This window comes from Lonchura striata, chromosome 12, assembly GCF_050655825.1.
Source record: "Lonchura striata isolate lonStrDom1 chromosome 12, ASM5065582v1, whole genome shotgun sequence".
In the NCBI taxonomy this organism is placed as follows: domain Eukaryota; kingdom Metazoa; phylum Chordata; class Aves; order Passeriformes; family Estrildidae; genus Lonchura; species Lonchura striata.
In genome coordinates, this window is record NC_140714.1 from 11,845,113 (window position 1) to 11,871,034 (window position 25,922).

The 25,922-nt window shown below is 50.2% G+C and overlaps 1 protein-coding gene and 1 long non-coding RNA gene across 2 annotated transcripts in view; one reads left to right on the forward strand and one right to left on the reverse strand.

The window, feature by feature from the left end:
- Positions 1-25,894, forward strand: part of LOC146766251 (uncharacterized) — a 55,676-nt gene extending 29,782 nt beyond the window's left edge. Inside the window, exons 6-7 of the long non-coding RNA XR_014958151.1 lie at positions 67-13,966; positions 17,815-25,894. This is a non-coding gene — a long non-coding RNA (uncharacterized LOC146766251). The remainder of the gene's footprint in view (positions 1-66; positions 13,967-17,814) is intronic.
- RPN1 (ribophorin I) lies at positions 6,666-14,099 on the reverse strand. Its single transcript, XM_021532234.4, has 10 exons — positions 13,847-14,099; positions 13,205-13,269; positions 11,710-12,016; positions 11,250-11,459; positions 10,092-10,284; positions 9,664-9,763; positions 9,253-9,391; positions 8,966-9,085; positions 8,263-8,508; positions 6,666-7,250 (listed from the first exon to the last, which is right to left on the reverse strand). The coding sequence occupies exons 1-10, from the start codon at positions 14,072-14,074 to the stop codon at positions 7,068-7,070; spliced, it is 1,791 nt and encodes a 596-aa protein (XP_021387909.1). The 5' UTR covers positions 14,075-14,099; the 3' UTR covers positions 6,666-7,067.
- Positions 25,895-25,922: the final 28 nt, after the last annotated feature.

The following is a 25,922-nucleotide window of genomic DNA, read 5'->3' on the forward strand; positions in this document are numbered from 1 at the left end:
TCCTGGCTCCTGCAGCTGCTGTCCATGCCCTGTACCCATCACTCACAGAGCTGGTGCTGTTCACAGGGTACCCTCAGACTGTTGGCTGGGATAAAGCCAGGAGGTTTTTGGATCCACCCACCTACTGGAGAGCTGCAGCCTCATTCAGATGTGAGTGTTAGTCATTTATCTGGATTATGAGGAATCCTTCAACCCCTGTAGTTTTGTCCCACGAGCTCCTTTTCAAACAAGCCAGGTGTTAGGTATCCCAAACAGCACCCCCTGATATGAAGGACCAATCTATCAAGGACACTCAGCTAGGAATCTCACTCTGATGCTCTGGTTGTATTATTTCTTTTTAGCCTTAGCACCTCAGTAGTTCACCCACCCAGAACTGGTACTCACTTGATCCTCTATTCCTCAGCTCATACCTTGTCCCACATCATGTGGATGTGCTCTTTTACTACCAGCTTCTCTGAATCCTCATCATCCATCTCTGAATGCCTTGAGCTTGTATAATCCTCCTATGTGCAAAAGAGGCACATGAGACACAAGAAGTGTGTTGGTGTGCACATTGAGCAGCAGAGAAGTGTGGTTTTGGCTGCCTGAGACCCTGAGCAGCTGGATCTGGCTGAGGGCACCATCCTGCCTTTCAGTGACAGCAGCCCCGGGGGCTGGCCCTGAGCTCCTCACTGTCATTTCCTTCACCAGTCCCTATTTCTCTTTGCACAGCAGGTTTACCAGAGAGGTGCCAAGCATCACCATCACTTTCCTCATGCCTCTTCAGAACCACTGCCATTGTGATGCTGCTCTGTGGACAATGAGCATGAAAATTTCACCATGGTAAGCCAGCATCTTTGGACTTTGGTCCAAGCCCAGCAAGCCCTGGACCACTCCACTCAGGACCAGTTCAAGAGTCAGAGTGCAAGAAGTACCAATGATCTTTTTGCTTCTGTAGCTGACTGAGAGCAAAATGTTGTCCTAATGACAAGCTCCAGGCAGAGCCTCACACAGCGACCCAGTAGCCTTGTACAGTCAGGAACTGTGAAGGACGAGGGGGAGAGCACCAGGTTGTGTCTCCAGCAGCTGGGTGTGGCAGGTTGTGGTGGTCAGAGGCACAATGACATGGAGGCAACCAGCAGAGCCTTCATGCCTGAGCCAACATCTCCCCTCGGTGGGGAGGGACCCAACACAATGTGCAGTGTGGCTCCTGCTGTAGCTGTGAGCTCACAGCCTCTCTGCTCTCCACCTCTGTGCTCTACGAGGTGTTGGTGGCAGCTCCTCTCTTTTAAGTGCCCCACGATGTGCTGAACTCAGAGACGTGGGATAGTCTCACGTGGCTCTTTACTGGGGTCGGCTTTCTCCAGCCTGCGCTGTCGGGCTGAGGCAGCTGCATCCCTGCTGGCCAAGCGGTGCTCTGCACCTCAGGGCTGTGCCTCGTGAGCCAGTGCCATGCTCAGCCCTCCCATGTGTCCCCATGGGAGAAGGATGCTCTCCATCATTTTTTGAGCCCCTGGCACAGCAGAGGCTTCAGGCTGGGCACTACAGAGAGCCACACAAGTGACGCAATTGGAGGACATCCCCTGACATCAGAGCCGTCGAAGCTGCGTCTGCCATGGCAGGCAAGGCCCACACTGACCCTGTGGTGCTCCTCCAGCTTCAGTGTGCATGGCTGCTGTCCTAGGGAGGAGGACAAAACTCAACAGTGCAAGTTGGAGCCCAGCACAAGATGGCAGTGGGGCTGGGCAGGAAGGATGGGGGTCCCAGCGAGCCCACTGTGTCCCCAGTGGGGTGGGCTGCCTTGGCTGTGCCTCAAGACCCTGGAGCAGCCCCAGAGGAGCTCCCTGTGCCTTGAGGACGTTTCCTGTTTGCTGCCCGTGCTGAAGCATCGGCCCTTCAACCGCCACCAGTCCTCTGCTTCCGGCAGGGGCTCCCGCCCGGAGCCCCCCTGCATTATCAGCTCACCAGATGCCTTTTTCAGGATACTGTGGTAAAACTGTGCCGGGCAGGCGCTGTCATTTGGGGTTTTCTCTCATGTCAGTTTTGAAGACAAATTGGACGAGGAGGAGCAAGAAGGGGGGAAAGAAAAAATAATAAATTTAAGCAAAAAAAAAAAAAAAGAAAGAAGAATGATGCTCTCCGCCATCCGAGGCCAGAGCTGGCCCACGTGCCAGTGTGGCAATGGGTCCCCCAAGCGGTGTGGCCGGCAGTGGCCAGGGACAGGGCAGGTGGGGGCATCCAGTACGGCAGTGCCACTCCCCTGGCACTGTCGGCCTCTAGTGGCAGTGGAGGCAGTGAGGTGCCAGTGCAGCGCCCTGGGCCTCGCAGCCCCGCCAGCACCATGGGCATCTCCTCCCATCCCTCCATGCACTGCTGCCCACTGGGACATGGTCCTCATCCCAGTGCTGCTGCCTGGCAAGACACCGTCCCACTCTGGGACACAATCCACCTTGCACTGCTGAGGGAGCGGGTGCTGGGAAAGAGGGTATGAGATATCCCTTACCCTTCGGCCAGAAGCAGCTCAAACTGACCAAACCTGTCTCTGGGCCTCTGGTCCAAAGGCATCAGATGGTGCTGAGCAGCTGACAGACTGGGTAGACTGGGAACCAGGCAGCATTACTGAGGATGGAGGGAGGAAAATTGTGAAACAAGAGATGGGAAGTCTCTCTTTCCATTTGTGGAGCCTGGCAGGGAATGTTCACCAGGTCTGCCATGGGGATGGGGGTACCCAAGGTTGTAGGCCCCACTGCAGAAATGGTCCATGGACAGATGAAGGGGACACACCATGGATTGCTGTTGATCCTGAGGACTTGCCAAAACTTCCTGTGCTGGTGCAGGGTGTGCACAGGTGTGATGAGGGTCAGCTCCTTGAGGCTGTAATGCAGCAGGCAGCACTAAAGCATGACTGCTTGCATGGCACTGGCATGTGCTCCAGCTCTACTTCCTGCTGACGTGGCAGGGTCAGGTCAGCTGGAAGAGATAAATCAGGTGTGCTGTTGAACGTGCTCCCCCAAGGTGTACAGAGATGTGGCAGCCCCAGAGCCAACCACAGACCTGCAGGATTTACTCTGAGTTAAGCCCAGTGATTTTCTTTTGTTGGATGAAAAATAAAATGTGGTTGGTCGTTGCAGAGCAGAGGGAGGTGTCAGCATGGGGAGGGGAGAAAGGGTCCATGGTATGGAAATAGTACCGAGCTATCCCCACCCACAGAGGATGGATGAGGGGCTGGCTAGGGCCACAAGCTGTGGGTGGGAGTTACCAGGCACTTAATATAAAACCTGATTTTTTTCCAGCCCTTGAGTTTGAGCATTGACTGGAGGATGGGTTGGACCTCCTGGGCTGGTCTTCATTTCTAGATTTTCCCTTGGAAGACTGTAACAAGAAGTCAAAGAAGGAGAAGCTGTTCTCTGGCTGCCCAGGACCCCCAGGAGAAATTGTGGGTATCAGGGGAGGTGTGGGAAGGTGGTGGGAGCAGTGAGATGTCTGTGCAAGGCAGGTGGCTGTGCTGTGCTGGGATCTGAAATCATGACTGTTCGCTTTCACTGGCAAATCTTGCATTTGTGTGGTTTCCTTTTCCTTCTGCTCCGTGCACGTTTTTTTCTTCCCTCTTCATTTTGTTTCTTTTGCTGCAGAGGCAAATTTTAGCCCTTCCAACCTTTTGGCTCCAAACTCTGCACAGGAATAAACTAAACACAAACTCCCAGAAGGCTCAGCTTTAATTACATGTGAGATGTTAATCTGCTGGAGGGTCTCAAGTGCTCCTATATTTGAGCCTTTCCTTCTGCTGTTTTGCAATCCCCCTGGCAGATGCCACCCAACTCCTAACAACCTCCCCAGGCTGTTTTCTCTGATCAAGATCACAAGTGAACTTTCTAGCTTGGAAAAGCTTCTGTGAAGAGCAGCAGAGAAAGTCCTTCAGCAGCTCCCACCCCTCTCTTGAAGGCCTGGCTATTTTTGAAGACAGCAGGAAAATGGAAATGGTCCTCTCCACCAGCCTGGTATTCCCCCTGCCCACAGGACTCAGGTTTGATGGCCATGAGTGTGGGTGAAAGGAAGAGGAGCCCTTGTGCCTGGATTCCCTGGTGGCAGTGCGTACATCCCTGCCCAATGTTGGCTGTGATGCTTTAGGAACCTGGTGGCACCAGTTCCTCACATTTGATGACCTGCTAAGCCTGGAAGAAATAGAGGATATCCTTGCAAAGCAGCAGCTGGAGTTCAGGGAGATCACAAAGCCAGCCAAAAATTGTGCCAGCAAGGCCAGCCGGGCCAGGGACCTGCTGGAGAGGCCCAGGTGGCAGAAGCCAGCAAGGTGACAGTGGCTGGAGGAATAAAGCAAGCCCCAGTTGAGCCACATGGATGAGAGACTGAGCTCCCTGATAGCTCCATCTGGGCTGCCCTGCAGTAGCTCCTTCCTGTCCTCAGTGGGGACCTTGGGTCACACATTGGCAAGGAGCATTACCTGGGCATGTCATAGAGTCTGAGCAGGGAGATAATTTGAAAACCTTCTTGGATGTATTTACTGTTTGTAAACCCCAACCACGGGAGAGAGATTTTGAAGCCAGATCCCCATGAGCCCTCAGAGGTGATGGGGAAGACAACAAACAGGTGGCCACCTTCCTGACCCAATAACCCTCAGACCTCCCCCACCCCATGGACTGGAAGCCGCTCCCTTTAAATTTGGCAGACAAACAGCTACTGCCTTAACTGGTCCATTTACTGCATCAGGTGCTGCTGCTCTGTCCCTCCCCTGGCTCCTGCAGATCCTAAGCTCCAGGTAGGTGCTGTGGTTTTTCCTCTTCTTCTCATGTATTCACAGTAGTAAATTTGCAGGAATCCAGAAACGGCTCAGGTTTCTAGGTTGCTCTGCTGCTGTGTTTGTTAAAAGGTTCCCTGATGTATGTGCTGCTGCAGGAGCGGCACAGGGGCAGAAGGGGCTAAAGGGAGCACAATGTGGGAGGCACGTTCCCCCAGGGAGGGCAGCAGAAAGGATCTGTGAGGAGAGCAGTGAGGCATCACTTCAGCACTGGCTGTTTTATTCTTGGCCTCAGGAACTGGAGCAGCTCTCCTTGGGGACCAGAGGCCTTTCTAGCTGGGGCTGCCTGCATTCATCCTATTTTTAGCTGCTGTCTTTGCAGATGTGGTTTCCATTAACAGGCACTATCTGAAGCTGCCTTAGTAGTTTTGTGGGCTGAGGTGTATGCTGATTGATCAGATCCCTTGGGATAGAAAGACACAGACACTGTCAACCCCACAGGGCTTCATAACAGGCACCACAATCTCCACTGTATCCACTTTGGCTGGGGGCAGCTGGCAGCCCTTGCCTAGCTTTGGATGCACCTGGTACTCCCTGAGTACGCTGTGTGCTCTGGCTCAACGGATTAATGACAATTTATTTGATTTTAGCTATTTGCAGCTGGTCAGGTAGGACTCACTGTCTCAGGGTGTCCCATAGCACCTGCACAGGGAGCAGATAGGCATGGATTTAGGTTTGCTCACTCTGCTGCCAGGTGAGGTTTGTGGGCATGAGAAAGAGCTGGCACCTGGTGACAATGTGGTGGGTGCCTGGGCTCAGGCCGGCTGCAAAACACTCCTGACTAACAAACCACTTTGGAAGCTGTGTGGTCTGGTGCAGAGGGCTTTCCAACTAACTGCATCCTCTGTAGGAGAATAGTATCCCAGGAAAGGATAAAGACAACATTTATCTTGGATAAAAGGGGCTAGTATGGAGCAGAGATAAGTATGTCTGTGACAGATCTGGGCTATGTAGGTCCAGGACAAAGGGACAGCAGTGCAGGTAGCCTGGCAAAGGGCTGGAAAGTGTCCAGCTGCTTGTGCACATCCAAGCACAGGGCTTGCAGGCAGCACTGAGCCATAGGGGTTATATGTGCCACACAGAGTGCCAGTGCAGGTACTGTGGCAAACCTTCACTCTCACAACCACATTTGGCACTAGTCTCCTCACGAGCCACTGCTCTGTGGGGCAGCCATGTGCTTTGCCTGGTCTGCAGGCCATCTCCAGACTCTCTGCAGAGTCTGCTTCCCACAGGGAACTGCAGGTGCCCAGTGGAGAAGGCTACACACCACTTACCACCCCTGCCCTGCACACACAGCCACCCAGGGGCAGCTGCCACCACCTGCAGTTCAGGGCAAACAGGACACACAGCCCCTTCTGCCCTTCTGGCTTTTTTTCAGTATGAGGATCTCTAAACAATTATGCCAGCCAAAGGCAGTAGGGGAGAACCATACTGCTGTCCCTACAGCCATGTCCGGGGTATTCAAGAGTAAATCAAGGCAAAGATGCACAGGAAAAAAATCTTAGGAGACTGATATTAGCAGGGGATTGCATACACCTCCCAAGGTATCCAAGTGTGAGTAAGGACCTACATGGGCAGCACAAGTGATGCAAGGATTTTTGTCACATGCAGCACACAGCAAGAGGATGGCAGGAGGGGTTCTGTTGTCTCCTTGTAAAAGTCTAGCTGCATGCACTGAGGAACAAGGGCTTGGCCTTCTCCCCTGGCTGGGTCAGGGCTATGTGAGGTGTCAGAGCTCTGACTTCAGGGCACACAGGAGGCAGGAGTGGTCAGGGCTGAACTCTGTTCCACAGGGAACTGCAGTGCCTGGTCGTGGGTACATGGGGCCACCCAGCCCCTCCACCTCCCCCCAGCCAGGCATAACATGCAGACGCAAGGCAGTGACTGTTTTATTTCAAAGTAGAACAAATATCTTTTATTCTTTCCAGAGCTGAGACATTCAGCTTTGCCATAAAGGTGTCTGTGCTCAGACTGGCTCCTTGTGTGCGTTTACTCAGAGCACATCTCTACAGGGCAAACCAAAAGCAGGAGATGTTTCGTAACTTGGCTGCGTCTCACCTCTGGTAAAGAAATCCCATTCCCCAGCCAAACACAATGGCTTGGTTCCTTGCAGAGCACGTGCTGCCGAGCAGACGGGCTCTATAGAAAAATCTAAAAACAAAATGCACTTTCCGACATTCCACATCAACTTTTCCCCTAATTTTGCTGGGAATGAGTTTTGGCTCCAAGTGTACTACTCATCTCCCTTCGTACCTCTGCAGTTGCTAAAGCAGAGTTACAGCGCATCGAGGATGTTGTCGATTTTGGAGACCAGGTCCTGGCGCTTGTTGGAATGCATCTTCTCATTCTCGATGTATGTGTCCTTCTTGAGCTTGCCTGCCACCAGCCGCTCCGCCTCCACCGACGACTTCAGCACCAGCTCCTTGACTTGGCCATCCAGCTTCTGAATCTCACTTACCTGGCAGGGTGACAAACCCAGGGAGCATTAGAAGAGACAAAACAGAACAAAACAATCCCTACAGTGAAGCTGGAATAGAAGAGATGGCAGATGATAGCACTGACTTCACCTTTTGATAAGTAGAAATACCTCCGATCCCTCAATGTTGCTTCCTGAACCATCACAATTAAGAGGAATATTCCATGATTGGGTAACTAAGGAGTGCAGATAAAAGAGCCTCCAAGGACCCAGGAGCCATACTAGCAAGAGACTGTTAGAGTATTTAATGATGGATTTTAAAGGCTTCAAGCTAAATCACAGTTCTGACAGCTGGAAGCTGTGCCCCTACAGTTAATAGTGTGTGAGTGGTAGGACTGCAATGACAGACCTACTCTTTCAGTTAAGTAACAGATTAACCAGGTGGATATTGGCTAAATGGACCTTAGAGACTAAAGTGTCCCTTACTTGGGGTTTAAGTGGTTGTTTCAGGTAAGTGTTAAAATACACTGAAGGGAAAGACAGTGTGTGCGTGCTCACTGTGCCATGGCTTTCAACATGGAAGAGCAAAACACCCCCAGAGGAGCATCATGTTACCAAAATTCTGTCAGCACCAAATGTAAATGTGCAAGAAAATAGATGAGGGAGAAGATTTTGGGTTGACTGGTTTGAGTAGTAGAGTCAGAACTGTTAATTTGTTGATAGTTTCCATTTTTTGCTTGTGTCACTGCCATAAGCCCAATGAGAAGCATCAGGATTGTTTTACAAAAGCATTAACTTCTACAAATGCAGCTGTTTCAGGGACTGTTTATGAAACAGCACAAGCAGCTGTTTACCAGCAACACTTACACAGCTACATAACTGAGATTACTGCAAAAATAACAGTTTTCACACACCCTTGCAGAGATCATGCCATTTTCAGATGAAAAAAAAAACCAACACAGACTTACTGCATGAACCCCCAATTAAAACTCCTGCAGAATACTTGACAGAGCCAAGAACAAAAGAGCTTATAAAATAAATTTCAATTCCTTACTTTATCACATAAGTCAGAGCCTTCTGTCTTCAGTTTAGACTGCAGAGAGGCTATTTCATTTGTCAGGGCCTTGTGCTCCATCTCCAAAGACTTTTTGCCACTGTTCAGGGTGGAGATGTCCCGCGACTGCTTGTATTTATTCACTGCTTCATCAAAGTGCCGGTACAGCCCAAGCCTCTTGTTCACCAGAGTAAGCACCTGCTCTGTGATGCAGGCAACCTTCATCCTGGCTTCAGCAGCTGGATCCTGCAAGAGGACAGCAGGGAAGATCAAAGCAGTCATATCTTTGACCTGCATCAAGCCATGCCTGCAATCTGACACAGGACTGTTATAAAAACTGTTCCCTCTCCAATTAAGTCAACTGACAGTAATTAGGTGAATGGTGCAGATGCTGATTAGGGGAAGCACCTTTCAACACTCAGTCCAGCCCAACTAATAGTTTAACAGTGAGAACACTGCAGAGGGAGAACTGCAGACATCCCTTCTTCTCAGAAGGATTCCTTTTTATGCAGCAAGCAAAACTCTAGTTAGCTTTATGACACCAGATCAGCCCTACAGGAGTACCAGTGCTTAGGCTGAACAAAAACAGAATTTCAAACAACCAGTATAACATTGGAATGGCAGAAATGTTCAGCGAGAATTACTGACATGAAAAATCACCAAAATCTGTTTATATTCCCATAGGGCTCTTCATCATACAGACCTTGGTGATGGAGAAATCCAGCCTGACATAGACGATCACAGTGAAGAACAAGATGTAAAAAGCTCCAACTACCAAGAGAGGCTCTTGCAGCATCAGGATTTTGTTGAAGGTGTAATGAACCTACAAGAGAAGTTGCAAACACTGAGCAGTGCTCCATATTACTGCAGGATTTACTCCTCAGGCAGCAGCAGAACCGCCCAAGCAGTCCAGTAAGTGTTTATATCTTAGGTGTTTTGACCAAGCTGCTGAATTCAGAGGAGGCACAACTGCTCAGAGGCCACACTCACCACAATGTCCTGGATGTGCTGCTCCACCAGGTTGCTCTTGTGTGCCACAATAACAGGGCGTCCAAAAGTGTCCAGATACGTGTAGTGAAGCTCATCCGAGGCACGATTGATTTCATAGGGGCTGTCCACATGGATATTCCTGCGGATAAAACCAGACATCCCATATAACTCTATGGTGTTTCAGATGATGTAACCCAAGACTTGTCTGGGCAATTGTAGCCTCTAGCACAAGGTAAATTATGGAGTTTAAATAATGCTCTCTCTACAAGGAAGCAAAGCTGTGTTCTAAGATCTCCTCCATATGCACAGTCATGGTTTTGATTCACTGTCCCCAGGCCATTAGAGCAGACTGGAGAAGTGCCACCAACACAGCACTGTCTGCAGTAACAAGCCAGAAGGAATCACACTTACTTGGCTCCTTCTGGCAGGACAATCTTGACAGTCAGAGAATCTGTAACTTGCTCATCAAACACGTGGTCAACAAACCTCATCTTCAAGGCATACTGATCACCTAAAGTGCAGAGCAGAGAGTGGTTACAGTTCCTCAGAGAACGAGGGACAGCCTTGCAACTCAGCTTCCACCAGGGGCAGGAGCAGAATTTACATGGATAATTGTGCAGCAGGGGGCACTAGCTCACTCAGACATATTTTAACCAGATGTCTGCAAAAACCTGAAGAAAGCACAAAAAAAGGTTGATTTGCATAGTCTAGAAAAAATAGCTGGCAACTGTTGTTGCTAAGGTCCTGTGTACCACAGCTTTCAATTCTTTTCTCTACAGCAACTACCTTTAAACACACAGGAAGATGTTTTTGTATTCCCTTCCCCCTCAGGCACCCACCAAGATTGTAGAGGTATTCGTAGCTTGGCAGATTATAGCCAATAATGTAATGGGTTTTCCAGCCCCCAAAAAGTGGGAATCGGGGACGGATCTCCATCTCCACAGAGTCATCCAGGACAAGAAGGTGGCTGGTAGAGATGTTCCCAATTTCATCTCTGTAATATACATCCTGAGCAGCAGCTGGGAGAATGGTCTGTATGGAGAGAAGCAGCAAGTGAGTATATCAGAGGGGAGTTACTTCCAATGAAACTGGCAAAACCAATAAAGACTGGTAAGCATTGAGAAACTGTGCTCCCACATGAGACATGACAAAATGGCCATTCAGTTGCAGTGACTGGTAAAATTGTGCTATTATAAGCAATGGCACAAGGGGCTGCCAGCACTAAAATCACTTGGCCTCCAAATGAATGTGCTTTCTCCAGCCGTGTTTCAAACTCCCCACACAGCAAGGGATCATCATGCTCACCAGGACAGCAATTCCCTTTTCACTCCAACTTGCGGCCCTAGCTGACTGGGCTTGCTAACTTTACATTCAGCAAAATGAGATTTCTGTTTGGCTGCACCACCCTAGAGAATTACAATAATCAATCCTGGAGACTACAAGCAGTGAGAAAGGTTTTGGTTCGGATGAGAACACATAATACTTTTTACATCTGGCTAGCAGAGCCACAGCTTTAATTCTTGTTGAGTGTTTTGTGAGCAAGGAATGAATGGGTGAGTTTCCAATTAATACTGTTCAACATGAGGAGGATATGACAGAGAGGCAACTCTGAAAATAAGGGGGTGGGGACAGAATGAATGGTCCTTGGACAGTGGAAATCCCAAAGCAGAGGTCTCAATATAGACATAAGGGATTCAGAGGGTTCCCGAGACTGGAGGGGTGGGAGTGTGGAGAAACACTCCCATGCCCCAGTACGTGCAGTCTATTGGACTAGCAAATGCAATAGAGTGTATAAACTCCTAATGCTGCTTCCAAAAGCTATTCCTATCCAGCACAAGCTTCCTCTGGAAATAAACCAGTTTTAATATTCCCTTATTACTGGGGTATGGTTATCAAACAAAAGGCAAAAGACAACCGCAAGTTGTTTTTTTTTTCCCTCTGGGGATCTAAGAAGAGGGGAAGTCAGTGTTATAAAAATACATGTGCAAAATGCCAACCTTAAAAGACTTGACAGAAGAGATCCCACTGTCTGGCTGTCTCTGGTAGTCGTATCTGGAGAAAGGCCCTTTCAGCACTGCTCCTGTGTGCTTTAAATCAACTGTCTCCTCAACTGCAATGTTACCCCAGTGAGACACCTCAATGACTCGTGTCATGCTGGTGATGGTCAGGAAGGGACTGTTATTTTCATAGTGCACCTTCAGAGTGTCCTAAAGAGGGAAAAAAGATACTGTCAGATTTAAAGTAAGTAGCAAGCTCCCTTCACAATGATCCACTCCACATGACACAGAGAACCCTCCCTGGGAGATGCACATGTTCCTGGCACACAGTTTAACTCACAGCTGGCCTGTGATTTCTACATGAAAGCCTCTGCTTCCCACTCTCCAGCCTCTGAGACACATCTTCCATGTCTGGAAGATGCTCTCTGCAGAGCCACAAACCCTTTGCACAGTAATTTACCTGGCTGTATGGAGGGATGTCCTTGAAGGGGCCATATTCAATCATGTCCTCAGTGCGGGAAGGGTTGCCCAGCTTGGTGTAACTCTCCACATTCCTGGAGGCCAGTTTGACACGGGTTGTTTGAGTCTTGGTGACGTACGGTGAGTAAAAATAGTGATTTCCTTCAAAGACCACAAACTGCTTCTCACTTTGGGTGATGTGGGTGGGATAGGGCTGCAAGACGTGTGTGAAAACCATCTCAACAGAGACACGGACCTTGGCTCCTGGGGCCAAAGGAGATGGCAGCTTCACCGAGAAGAACTTCCCACTGGAGGGGAGAAGAACAGGTACATCATGTGGGATCTCCCTCGAGAGAGCATTCAGATCCACCCACTGCAACATCCCTTGTGGACAGGTGACCACGTATCATGTGTGTAATGTGGGATTTGGGCAGGGATTTTACTTGCTCCGCCAAGACATAGAGATGTCCCAGCAGGTGCGATTACAATTACAGCGCTGGGGAAGCAGCACAGGCTAAACTGTGTCCAGGCACAGTTACAGTCTTTGCTTCACAAAATAATACCTAGTTCCCTTTTGGGAAGAGGAATAGTGACATACCCCTCCCTAATCCTGCATTTATAAAGCTTCAGCAAGAGTTTTTTTCTATTCTTCTCCAGATGACAGGAATGATCTACATCAAAGGAACCATGGACACAAGTTCAGAAGACAATCACAAACATCTTTAAGCACTTGTACCCACAAAGTCTACTCATTCTCAGATTTTTGCCCACAGAATCTGAAATTAAGGAATGGCCAGAATGGGAACAAGGTTTTGGACTGAGGTTCTACAGAACAGATTGACACTCCACCAAAGCTGTAAGGATTTGGACAGGACAGCAAGGTGATGCCAGAAGCAAACATACTTTATGTCATGCCTGGTGGCCCAAGGGCAGGATCACATGAGACATCCAGCCATGTCAGAAGCCAAGGTCTACCCTGGCAACTTAACTCGACAGCTACTGTATTCTTCAAACCCAGCTGCACTGTGCTTTTGAGTCACTTTACAGGCACCACTCACCTCTCAGGGCTCAGAAAACACCTGCCTGCAGCACCTACATAATATTCCAAGCTTGGCAGTGCAGAGCCTGATGCAAACAGCAGCATCCTCTCTCCTGGCAGCAGGAAGAGCTTGCACTGGGCCACGGAACCCAGCACTCTGTGGTGCTCTACACACTGCCACAGGGCACTAAACTCTCTGTAGTCACCACTGCCAACCGTCTGAGAGCTGAGAATGGAGTAATGGCTAAGAGCATGACCAAATACTTCTCTCACCTGGTGTCCCAGGGGGCCAGGGCATTACTCAAGGCACTGAGTACAAGACACTAAGCACAAATGAGGAAGAAAACACTTGTGCTATCTAGGTGCATGGAACTGAGGGACAAATGAGGAACTATGAGGACAATTATGAACTCCCCATGCACAATGCTAGGCATTTGCCTTAGAGGGAGATACTCACCTTCTGCCCTTAACTTTGGTCTCTTTCACTTCCAAGGCATTCTCCTCCTCTTCCTCACCTTTCACCTGTTCCCAAACAACATAGGGGATCAGTGCGCGGTGTGTTGCCATGTTCCCTCAGCCTGGTTCCCAAGCTGGCACAGTCATCGTAAGTTGCACAAATGAGAATATTGATGAAATGCTTTTGTGATTTCCCTTGCGACTGGGGAGTGAGCAGGCCACGCGCAATATGGCTTCACCTGTCAAGGTACGCTGGAGAACTCTGTATACAGATATACCATAGAACACTGCATGTACTCTCTCTGCTGTATGTAGTTTATCTAAAGTGACAGTACTCCTGGGGCTAGGACAGGAGTATTGCCCTGCTACTCCTCCAGCCCTCCTGTGGGCCCCGTCCGTGGCGCTGCCTGGGCTGCCAGCCCTGCTCCGTCCGTGCTGGCGGCGACCCCCGCCCAGCCGTGCCGGTGTGAATCGCCCCTCACCGCCTCCCGGGCCTCCACCTCCGCCTCACGCCGCGACACACACGCCCCGATCCGGGAGCGGCGCCGGGGGCCCGGCAGTGCCGACGTGTCCCTGCGGGCGCGGGGCCGCGGCGCCCGCGGCTGCCCCGGCGCGGCGCTCGGGGCCCGCTCCCCACGCTCACCTGCACGCCCAGGTGGGCCAGGCGCGGCTCCAGCCCCGGCTCCAGCGCCAGCAGGAAGGTGGAGGCGGCCGCGCCGCCCGGCGCGTTGGCGAGGCTGAGCTCGGCCGAGATCTTGGCCAGGTGCGTGCTGAGGTCCAGCGAGCGCCGCACCTCCTCCAGCACTAGGCTGGCGCTGGCGCCGGCGGCCGCCAGGCAGAGCAGCAGCAGGCGGCACAGCAGCCCCGCCATGGCCGGCACACCGCGCGGGGAGGGCACAAGATGGCGGCGCCCGCGCTGTACGGGCACGGCACAAGATGGCGGCGCCCGGTGTGGGAGGAGGCGCGCGATGGCGGCGCCCACCGGCGCTGCGGGCCGGCCCGGCTCCTCCTCGCCTTCCGCGGAGCCTGAGGAGAGAAGCTGGGCGGGCTCTTCCAGGGGCCCGGGGGTGGTTTCGGCTTCGCGCAGTTCCGGCGTTTCTCGGCAGCCGGGGTGTGCTCGTGGGCCGCTAGGACCCTGCCCTTGCTGAGCTCCCAGGCCTGCGCAGGCTCGGGGCCGGTCAAGCGTTGCTTGTTTGGGATTTCTCACTTCTTTTTCTGCCCGAAAAAGAGCGGGGAAACAACATCTCTAACAAATATTGCAGGTTTCTCAGGGCTTTCAGGTGCTTCTCAGCCTCGTCGCCTGCCACGGCACAAAGCAGCTCTGTTTCTCCGTGATTTTAGCCGTGGCCGGTTCCTGGCAGGGCTTCCAGGTGCCAGTCCTGGTGGAAGGGTTGGGCACAGGATGTGTCGGTGTGGATGGCACTGGGATGTAGCACCGGGCACTGCAAAGGGATGGACTTCAGTGCTTTTGATTATGCTGTTTTATTAATGAACCTCAGACTGGGACAGTTCATCCCACTGGCCTGGCATACGTTGCTCTAGAAGGTGAGGTTCAACACAAATAGAGTTAAGATGAATCCAAATTTTCTGCTAAAGAAACACAGACGTTCCGGAAGATGAGGTTTAACACAAATAGAGTTAAGATGAACCCAGATTGTCTGCTAAAAAAAACCACAGATAATTGACAACTAAGTGATGCCAGAGTAGAAGTGCTGCAGGTAGCCAAGGCATGGTAACCAGCCCTGCACTGACGTAAGGCAGCTGGGAGAGGAAAATGTTACTGGTTTAATACATGACTAGGGAAGAGGTGATTGACACTTTATTCTCAAATATCCAAGGCAGATAAAAGCAAGGAACGGATGTTGTCTGCTGTGATTGCCAGAGCAGTGTTTTTGCCTGTGAGCCCTGTGGGACAACAGACCTTTCATGTTTGCATAATGTGATCCAGGACTCAATCTTTCTTTAGGGTCCTAATACAAGTCACAGAGATAATTCTTTGATTTGGCCTGAGATTGCCAAGTATCGGAAGAGGATTTCCTAAATTACGTTTTTAGAGTCAAATAGACACTTGGCAAAGGCTAAATAGAATGGGATGTCTCCTGGTGTGCTCTGTTCAAAACTGCGTAATTTCTCAGCTAGCCTTCCTTTTCTTCCCTTACCACCCCTCCACCCCCAAATTCCTGTAATGGAAATTTTCTTGGCAAATTTCTTCAATTCCCCTTTGATTTATGTAGGTAAATACATAAATGCCTGTGAATTTGGCAACTCGCCCTGTAAGCATATCCTAGCACAAGCAGGTAGTTTTGTCACCGTGTTTCGGTGATAGTGGTAATTCTCTTCCAGCAGCACAGCAGGAGATGTCTGCAGGGGTGGGTTCCACCTCCTCAGCCTCATGTTTCCAGCCAGGGAAATATTCCAAGTCCCTCTGCTCTCCAGGAAAAGCCTGTTTATCTTGGCCTTCTCCAAAGAGCTGGGCTTTGGGGCCTGGAGCTGGGTAGGCATGTTCAGGGGAAGCAACCGTGAAACATGAGAGGCTGAGCAGAACAGCCACCTCTAATTAAAGGCTGGCCAGCAGTGCTGCATCTGGGGACTCCCTCCAGTTGTCCAGGTTGGGTTTGCAAGTTCCTCTGCTAGGAATGGCTGTCACTGTCCTTCCATGTGTCACACGGAATAAATGAACTCAGCCTCTTTAATAACACATGCAGCTCTTATTTCCCTCTCTCCCTTAGGGCAATTTTTCCTGGTAAGGGAGGGAAAGAAATAAATGCCTATGTCCCTTATGTCTGGAAATAATTTGGCTTCAGTTGTCCTGGGCCAAAAATTTCTCTCCAATGGGTTCATCTCAGAGGCTGCATTTGACCTCGCTGGCAAATGCCATTTTTGATATGTGGCCCATCCCAGACCCTGGTGAGCTCTGAAGCAGACTGTTGTACACTAACCCTATGTTTATATCCATTTCTAACTGTGATAATTGAGTCATGCTGAGCCTGTGCAGCATCTGTTTCAAGACTTCAGCCCTACAACATAGGCTAAATTTGTCTTTGGGTTGAAAAGGTGCTGCCTTTGGGCTTGTTCAAGGCTGTTTGGCTCTGCAGGCCCTTCTTGCCACTTCCCTGTGAGCAGTGCCAGGCTGTTCTTGGTGCATGGGGTCAGTCACAGCTGCTTGTGGCCCCTGGCTGGCTGTGATGGTGGCTGGGACAGCTCCAGGGATAGCTCTGGGGACAGCTTGGGGACAGCTTTGCAGGCTGTTGTTCAGCAGGGACAGGGTGCGGTGCATCTTGGCATATCTGGCTACGCAGGCCTGGTGCCAAGTAACAGAGAGAGAGACAGGATTTCAGAACTCCTTTTTGTCTCTTTATATGTTTTTTTGTTCTCTCGTTGCAAGGAATGTCCCCCTCCAGCAGTAACGTCCCAGAGAGCTGCAGGTCAGGAAGCTGCATGAGCGAGGTTACCAGCCCCTGCTGCCATCCAGGCACTGGCAGAGTGCCCCAGCTCCCCGTGTACTATGGAGAGGGTGTGTCAGCCCCAGGGCCTCGGAGCAGTGGGAGGGAACAGCGATGGAGCCAGCCCAGCCATCTGCCAGGGCGGAGGGACCATCGTGGTCTAATAAATGCCTCTGGCAGGCTCGGCCATGAACAGAACCGCACCCCAGGAAAAGCCCTGTGTTCCTCTGTTTATTCAGGGCTGATGCCAAACTCAGAGCTGTGTCATCTGTCAGAGCAATTTGTTCTCAAGAAGGGAAGGAGAAGTTGTTTTCTAGAAGGAGTGGGCTGGCTGTGACCGCAGAAGCACACTGAAGCCTGTAGCAGCAGGAACAGGATTTATTCTGCTGTGATCCTCATAGCAGTGGGGAGCTGGCACCAGGAATATGCAGGGACCACGATACAATGTGTTGCTCTCCGAGGAGCCCAGGTCAGGAACAGAAGAGAGTAAACAGGGCTGTGCACGTGCAGCAGAAGTCATCCTGGCAACACCTTGAAGATATTCTTACAAACCTAGCAGTGATCCTGAAAAAACCTCCCTGCTTCAGATTTTATTGGCGTTTAACCCTGTGTTTTTAAACCAGCCTTTTGGCTGCCAGTGGGAGGCAGAGGGCATTTCTCTCTCTCTATTCAGTCCTGAGCGAGGTGTTGGCCGTTGCCAGCCATGAGAGCACAGGTATAAGGTGGCTGAGTGATGGCAGAGTTTGCTTAACCTTGCTACGGCCTTCAAAAAGCAGCTGGAGAAAAAGAAGAACAACATTCTTCCAGTTTCATTATTTTTACAACTTCATTTTTTAGCTTGTCAGCATAATTCACACTGAGCCACTGCCAAGCAAAACACACCATTATTCTTATTTGGGGTTTGCCTGTGATTTCTATGGAATGGTGGACTTAGGGGGGCTGGTTGGAACTTGGTTCCTACTCTTTGTTCAGCTACTCTGGAAATACATCATACCTTCGCAGAGAAACAGTGGTGATGGGGCACTGTCTGTCCAGGGGCTGATCCTCTGAATTTTTTTCAAGTTAATTTAGTTATCTGCAGTAGCCTCTCCCTCCCCACTCCTTATAGTGTTCTTTAAAATAATTTTTCCTGGTTTAAAAAAAAATCTGTTTTTTCTCTCCTTGTCAGACCACAAGACTCAGGAAAAGATAATGGAAAAAAACTGCCTATGCACAACAATTCTACGAAGCATTGGGAAACACAAGGGAAAATGTCCTGGAAGAATGTGGGAGAGCATTTGTGAGTCCTGCAAGGGGTGAGACTACTGTGTGATGACTGTTGTTAAAATAAGGAGACAAAAATTGTGGAAAAGAGGACACTTCATCACTTTAAAAAGTACTTTTAACTCTTCTTAAAGCTTTACTAAAATGTAACTAAAATAGCCATAGGCAGGCACTGGCACGCTGTGAATGAAAAAAATCTGCTACATGTGTATAGTTAAAATACAAAACCTGAGCAAAGTATGTGTTGCACACAAGGAGAGCTGCCTTGGGCTGGGTAGCTCTGGATTTTGTCACCAGACCAGAGCATGTTTTGGATAGAGGGAACAGTGCTGTTTTAACTATATTTTAAAAATGAGAGTGTGATCAGGACTGCCACTCAAGTACTCTCAAGCACAGTTCACACAGGACCTGGGTACACCCACAGCTTGAAAATGCCTTTGCTGGGCTGGCATCTGCAAAGCCAGAGGAGGAGAGAGGAGGGCAAAAGTGCATATTTTGGAAAGGACAGACGCTGAGAACCAAGGAAGCAGGGACCCTGCTGCCCTTGCAGGCTCCACAGGAGGAGGCTGGGAGTCCTAGCTCTGGGCAGACGGAAACCTGCTGGCTCCTGGGGCAGCAGCTTAACCTCACCCTTGTGCTGCAGATGAGCACAGCCTCACAAGAGAATTACGCCTCTCCACCTGCTTGTTTGCCCCAGCAAACTCCCAGGGCCAGTGGTGGAGGCAACAGCAGCCGAGTTTGGCTGAAATCACAAAATACACTGAAAGAGCCCGCAGCGGAATCAAGGTAGGAGCGCCTGAGAGGCTGGTGCTGAGATCCCTGAGCGGGGCTGGGCGTGCTGCGGGCAGCGGTGGCACTTCTGCCCCGTCCAGACTGGGCGATGGAGGCGGTCCCGGCTGTGAGGGGTGACAGAGCCTCAGGGCGCCATGGCCGCGTCCCCTCGGCCGCCAGGAGGCGCCCGCGGCGCGCCGGCGGGGCGGGGCCGGCGGGGCGGAGCCTCCCTCGGCCCCGGCCCCGGCCGGCGTGGCTGCCCCGCCCCGATCGCTGCGGCCGCTCCTTGGCAACGACGACAAGCAACGCCCGGCAGCACCCAGCTCCGTCCCGCACATCCCGGCAGCAGCCCCCGCTGAGGCTGTTTGTGCTGGGCAAGAGCCGCCCGGACCTGCGGGGGTCGCGGGCACATCGTGCTGCAGGGAGCTGCAGGTTTCACTGTGCCTTCCCGCTGCCTGCCATGCTCTGGAGCGTGCCGTGCCTCTGTCGGGAGGTGGTTTGTCCCCGGGGTGAAGGACGGAGGGTGAGGGCAAGGCTGTGCAGTGATGGAGTGCCCGGGTGCCACGGGACCGCCGTGGGATTTAGTGCCCATCTCTCTGATAAGTGCTGCTGCATCTTTCCTCCTGACCCTTTAAGTTCTGGCAAATATGGTGCCAGGACCAACCTGATAACAGTACAGTTCTGTGGTCCATCCGTCCTCAGTGGCAATAAAGTCTGGCAAGGAATTGTCACTGGCCACTCTGCACAATAAGGGAGTTGCCATTTCACATGGAGCAACAACTCTTCCTTAGCTTCTTTTTGGAAAGGGAATCACATGCTGATGTATCTACTTAGATATGTTGTTCACATAGAGTTTAAACCTGGATTTTAAAGCTCCAGTTTTGCAGGATCTGCCACACACAGCAGGAAGTTGAGGATCCTGCTGACAGCAAACAAGAGGGGGTCATTTACGGATTGGCAGTCGTTTCACTCCCTCCAAGAGCCCTGAGTTCAAGCAGCGAGATAATGCAGATTTCTTACCAGGTTACTAAATTTTTGAATCTGCTGGCAGGGACCTTCCTGGATCATGTTCTCTGAAGTGTAGCTGGGATTTAATTTTCTCCAGCAAAAGCACCCCTGAGCCCCTGCCTGGCTGGATCAAAACCTCTGACCCAAGCCCAGCTGTTTATGGACCCTGGCATGTGTGGATGTGGTGGTCAGCAGTGGCCCCTTCCCAAGAGACAACCTCATCATGCCCTGCCAGATGGATGGTGGTGATTCCGTCCCATCCCAGGTCTCCCAAAGAGAGGGAGCAGGAACCCCTTGTGAACAGCATTGGTCTGCAGCATGTATGCAGTTACTTTTCTGATAAGAAAAACATTCATTATCAAGGAAAAAAGAAATATGAGGATCTTTTGATCATTTGTTATTTATTTCTCTGAAGGCCTTGGGCTACCCACACAAAGCTCTCCTGCCTGCCTGCTAAGAAATGTTTGATAAGACATTTGTGTTGTTTTCCCCTGAGTCAGCAAACTGATTCACTTCAGCAGAAAGGATGGCAGCCAGTGGCTCACTTAACCCCACACAGGTCACCCAGAAAGCAGCTAAAAGACAGCCTTAGTCCCCAGAAGGCCAGCCTCAGCTCTGATGTTGGTGTCTGAAGCAGCTGGGCAGATGTTCCTCAGGCTGGCATTGTGCTGGGATAGGTAGGATAATGCATCTTCTGTAGCCTCATTGCTCACAGGTTGGTTGAGAACTTCACTGAAGAAGACAAACCCAGAGAGATCCTGTTTACCTAAACAAAGCAAGAGGTGTTGATTTCTATTTGCCAGAAATTTAGGCAGTGATATGGAGCAAGCCCTGAGTGCTGGAACAGAATAACTGGAGCTGTAACACCCACTTATAAGCATTTCAGTTTAGGATCACGCTTTGCGAGGCATACCTTCAATTTGGTGGCTCAGAGATTTGCAAACAGTGAGTCATAACTCCCTGGGGTCAGAAATGCAGCTGCTGATATACCAGGCATTGAAAAGTGTTGTCCAAGATAAAAGCAAAGCAAACCTCACTGCCCACACACCCTTATCCTTCAAGGCTAAGTATCTTTGTCACAGCCTTTGAAAACATGTACTCAAAATTATTCCAGATTCTTGTGGTTACCATTGATACAGGATTTGCTTCTCCTTTTAGAGCAGACAAGCGGGCATTGCGAAAACCCGTCACTTGAAAAGAGCTGAAGCAGATAGATCTGAAGCTAATGTGCAGCACCCTGTGCCTTGCCTGGTGTTTGAGGTGGGAATCCTGCTGTGGGACATGTCTGTCCTTCCCGTGGAGGGTCCCAGAGGAACTTCCTAGGTCTCTGCAGACAACCCCTGTCTCTTGGGATCCAGGATGGACCTGCAGACCCCACAGAGTGTGCTGCATTGCAGCCAGTTTGGTTCCTACCCACAGAGAGCTGTCTTTGGGGCATCTTTTGGCACTGACTCACTGTTAAGGAAGAAGCAACATGCAAGTCACCTGTCCCACAAAGTGTCCCACTCACAGAGGTCATGTGGCTCCAGACTCCTGTCCCATGACTCATTCTGGGTGCAACAACAGCATGACATGGCCACCTTTGTCAGAAAACACCTGCATGCAGAGCTCACGTGCTTGGTCCACCCCATCGCACAATGCCCCATGCAGAGCAGTGGCACTTGCAAAGTATTCCAGGCCCTGCCAGCCATTGGCCTGTCCTGCCTGCCCTCATGGCTTAAAAACCACTCATGGCATGAGCTAAGAGCTCTCAGGCTGTCCAGATCTTCAGTGCGAAGGCTTCAGTGCTTGGCAAGTAAAAGTTCATAGAACCTGCTGCTTTGGTAACACACTCCTTATAAAAAACCTTGATCCCTGAAGGAAGGTCAGTTCTGCAAAAGCCTGTGCAGTTCTGTGCTGGCTGTTCACCTCTCTCTGTAGCTATTTTTATACCATTCCTATGGTTTGAAATGCCTTTCAGAAATGTCTGTGTTTAGAGGGACACGGATCTGACAAAGTAGCTGACTCACTCTGGCCTCAGGGAAGTTACTTCACTCTCTGGATCATCTTCTCCAATTGAGTATGAGAACAATCATATGAAATTATCTGGCATACCTCCCAATGCAGCTATAAAAAAATAATTATCTGGTATTTAGGACTGGCTGTAAAAGTGGAAAGGTGATGGTGGTGTTGGAGAACCTCTGCAGATGGGGAGTCAGGGCAGCTGGGAGACCTGCAAGAGGCTCAGGTGATTGTCACCATTTGTGTGACAGCCTCATGAGTTTATGGTTATAAACAGTGGGTGCCTCTCTAGCCACAAGCACAAAGTCTGGGCCATGGAAGCATCTCTTCCCATGTGACACTAGACATTTCCATGGGCTTTGGTTTCCACTAGTCTAGGCCCAGATAACTACAGTAAGCACAAAGCCATGTGGTGCCCACCTTACATCATGACCAGCAGCACGGGCTTTTTTCTCCCTGCCTGTCTTGCCAGGGCCAACACAAATACTTGTCTAAGGATATCCCCTGTGATCTGTATGTTGTCCACAGCCTCTGCAGGGGGCTGACTTAAAGGCAGAGCAGGTGTTTGGACCTTCTCATCACAGGGAGTGAGCTTGCATCTAAGGGAAGGTGCCAGCATTGCCACCTCCCAGTATCAAAGAGATGACAACTCTGCAGCAGTCTTGTGGCTGTCACTATTGAACAGGGGGAAGCTGTCAAAAGAGTCCAAAGCCATTTTTTTATGTGTCTCTTTTGTCTGGTGTGAGGGGACTTGGCACAATCCCACTTTGCATCCCTGCAGGTCAGCCCTGTCCTCCCTGTGGGACTCAGGTTGCAATGGCTGCATTTAGACCTTGTATCAGGGCTTTAAGATGTTCATCCTCCAGCAGATGCATTTTCTCAGTGAGCACAGACATAATCCCTGCACTGAGTGCAATGTCCTCTGCACCACAGATTGGAGATCTGCCATGAGATAAAGTGACTGCAGTTGCTTCCTATAGTTGGTATCTGGTGATCAAGTCTTGTCCAGAGCTACCTTTTTGTTTTCATGTGATGCTGCTCTATGCCATAGAAACTATCAGAGGATTGCAAAGGTGAAAGCATTAATAGATTACCAGAACAGTGTTTGTACTGCAGGCAGGGATTAGGGACAGGACAGGCAAAAGACTGGGTCTGTGCTCTTGCCAGTGGAAATGCATAGGTGGTCATGCACTAGCAGATTTCTAATGAACAAAATGCCAGCAGAAGCAGGGGGAATCTGCTTTAGACAAGATAAATCAAAGCATGACAAAACTTGGAGCATCAAAGCAAAATTTTGTGTATTTACTGCATTTTAGTTCCCTTTTTGTATGTTAGATCATTATAATTATAATTTGAGGAAGCTGCTCTGGGAGGCCAAAAGTGACAAAGGAAAGCATTGCACAGCCAGCTGAGAGAGGACAGCCACACACAGGAGGCTCTGGACAGTCAGTTTTCACTGAGGCACAGCCACTCTAGGCTTGTGCTACATCTTTCTGGGCACAGAGGCAAAGAAAGGTTGTTCCCAGCAATGAGGAGGGGCTGCAGGACTCTGAAGAGCTGAAATAAGCTGAACAAGTATCAGGGGAATAAGGGAACTCTCCACAAGCTTTTAATGTCACAGATGGCCAGGGGTGGGGTAGCTGTGTGTCCACAGAAGAGGTGAACACATTAAGCACTGTGGGGAATCCCAGATGCTCTCAGCTCATCTCAGGGATCTATAGGTGCCACAGCTGAGGTGATGTCCTCCCTGGGCCTCTCTGCAGGTGTTTTTGTACCGGTGCTCACTCAGAAATTAGAAGGGAAAAGGAGGGGCTCTTTTGGTCTAAGGACAAAAGCAAAGAGGTGGTGTAAGACACATAATGTTTGATTGTCTCTAATTGGATCAGGAAGATTAGTAAATAGAGATTAGGTGACACAAAAGGAAGAAAATCAAAGCAGGAGACATTCTCACTTCCTGGTTTAGAGGAACGAGTGCATGAAATAGGTTGAGGTTTCTGCACCAGCAAATGTCTAAAGACCTGTTACTGTAACCTCAGAGATCCAGTCAGCTATGTGAATGCCCCTCAAGGATAGAGAATGGATTTCTTCAGAGCAGTGTTAGTGATTGGGAATGATAGGCATCTGATTTTCAAACTGATCCATTTTTATGGGTTTTCATTGGAGTTTGACATTTTAGTTTCCTTCACAAGCTGCTAAAGCTCAGTGTGCTGGGCTGCTTGCTGCAGCACACTCCGGTGTTCCCAGGGCACGTGGTTATTTTGATGGGGAGAGGACAGGGGGATATATCAAGAGCCATAGCTCAATACTTCCATTTGCTACTACCATCCTCCTACTTCCACTCTGCCACTATGAATGTAGCTCCCATCCTGGATAGCAGGGACCTGTCTCCTGCCACTGGTGCTCTGTATGTTCTTGGAAGCAAGCAGGATCTTGCCTCATCAGCTTAAGAAAATGCTGTGTTCCCACCGAGGACTGGAAAGCATCTTGTCAACAGCAAGTGGCCCAGGGAACTTTTTTGTGAAATTCTGCATAACAAAGGCCTGTAACAGGTGGTGCCAGGATTGCTCCGCAGTACAAGAGGAAATGTCACTCACAGTTCTTGTTTGCTTTACATATTGTGTAAAAAAAAAATTAAAAGGAAACTTTTAGGAAAAGAGAGCTGAGGAACATCCACTAATTTGCCAAATAAAGTCTGCCCATGACAGCCCAGCACATGGGTCTCCTGTTAAAGGCAATGGACTGGGATAAGCCAGTGCTCTGCTCCACCAGCTGCTGATGTGCTGAAGGCTTTTCCTCTTTTGTCCAATCTGCATTTTAACTAATACCACGTTTTTCTGCAGCTCTTTGCATCTAATGGGGCACCCTAAAAGCACTAATAAACTGTTGCTAAACTTTTCTTTCTCTGGAGTCTGGAGCATCTCTCTTATGAGAAGACACTGTGGCAGCTGGGCCTGTGTAGTCTGAAGATTGAGAGGGTGTCTGTAATCCATACAAATATCTCAAAGGCAGGTGCCAAAAGGATGGTGCCAGACTCTTTTTGGTGGTGCCCAGTGACAGGACGAGGAGCAAAGGCCATAAACCAAAACACAAGAAGTTCCACCTCAACATGAGGAAGAATTTCTTTAGGCTGAGGGTGGCAGAGCCCTGGAACAGCTGCTCAGGGAGGGCATGGAGTCTCGGGAGACATTCAAATCTCACCTGGACGTGTTCCTGTGTCACCTGCTCTGGGTGACCCTGCCTTGGCAGGGGGCTGGGCGGGATGATCTCCAGAGGTGTCTTCCAACCCCAACAAGTCTGTCATTGTGTGATTTTCTTTTTAATATTGCTAGAATATTGCCTCGGTCCTTTATTATCTTTCACTAGATTTAAAAATACTTTTTTCCCCTTGGTGTCTTTCCTGAGTTCATAAGCTAACTAAACCCACAGCAGTCACATGACTTTGATGAATAATAATATTCAAGTAATTGCTGAGTAACAAAATGAACTTGCTGCCAACACAGAGTAGAAATATGGATTTCACTTATACAACCAGGATAGTTATTACCCCATGGATTTAAGTCCAGAGACTTCAGAAGGCCCCATTTTACTTGCCTGCCTATTGATCTTGGTGCTGACAATTGCCTGGTTAATCAATCTAAATGTATCTTCAACTGGCATCTTTTATCTTCTTTCCTGACAAGCACTGTTGCTACTACCCCACTTTAGATTACAGCTGCGAGTAAAAAATTACAAATATTAAACATATATAATCTAAAATGTAGTCTAAGTAATAGCTAAGGGTCCGCGCTAGCTCTTCAATACTATTTAGAAGACAGCGAAGAACAGATTTGTGCCTGTGTGTCCCCATCGTTTATTTCCGAAAGCACAAAGGCTTCTTTGGCCCTCCCGCCTCCCCTCAGCGCAGGGTGCGGTGTTCGCTGCCCTGCTGCGCTGGCAGCCGGCGGGGCAGGCAGGTCCCAGCGCAGCGCTGCCGTGCGTGCAGCCCGGCGGTACCAGCACATTCCCCCTGCACGGACCGGCCCGGCGGTACCAGCACATTCCCCCTGCACGGACCGGACCGGCGGTACCGCCGCATTCACCCTGCACGGACCGGCCCGGCGGTACCAGCACATTCCCCCTGCACGGACCGGCCCGGCGGTACCAGCACATTCCCCCTGCACGGACCGGCCCGGCGGTACCAGCACATTCCGCCTGCACGGACCGGACCGCCGGTACCGCCGCATTCACCCTGCA

Coding starts and splice junctions, on each gene's coding strand:
- RPN1 (XM_021532234.4), bottom strand. CDS start 14,074: ATGGCGGGGCTGCTGTGCCGCCTGCTGCTGCTCTGCCTGGCGGCCGCC. Junction 11,460..11,709: donor ACATCCCTCCATACAGCCAG/GTAAATTACTGT, acceptor TTCCCTCTTTAG/GACACTCTGAAGGTGCACTA. Junction 9,764..10,091: donor CGAATACCTCTACAATCTTG/GTGGGTGCCTGA, acceptor TCTGCACTTTAG/GTGATCAGTATGCCTTGAAG.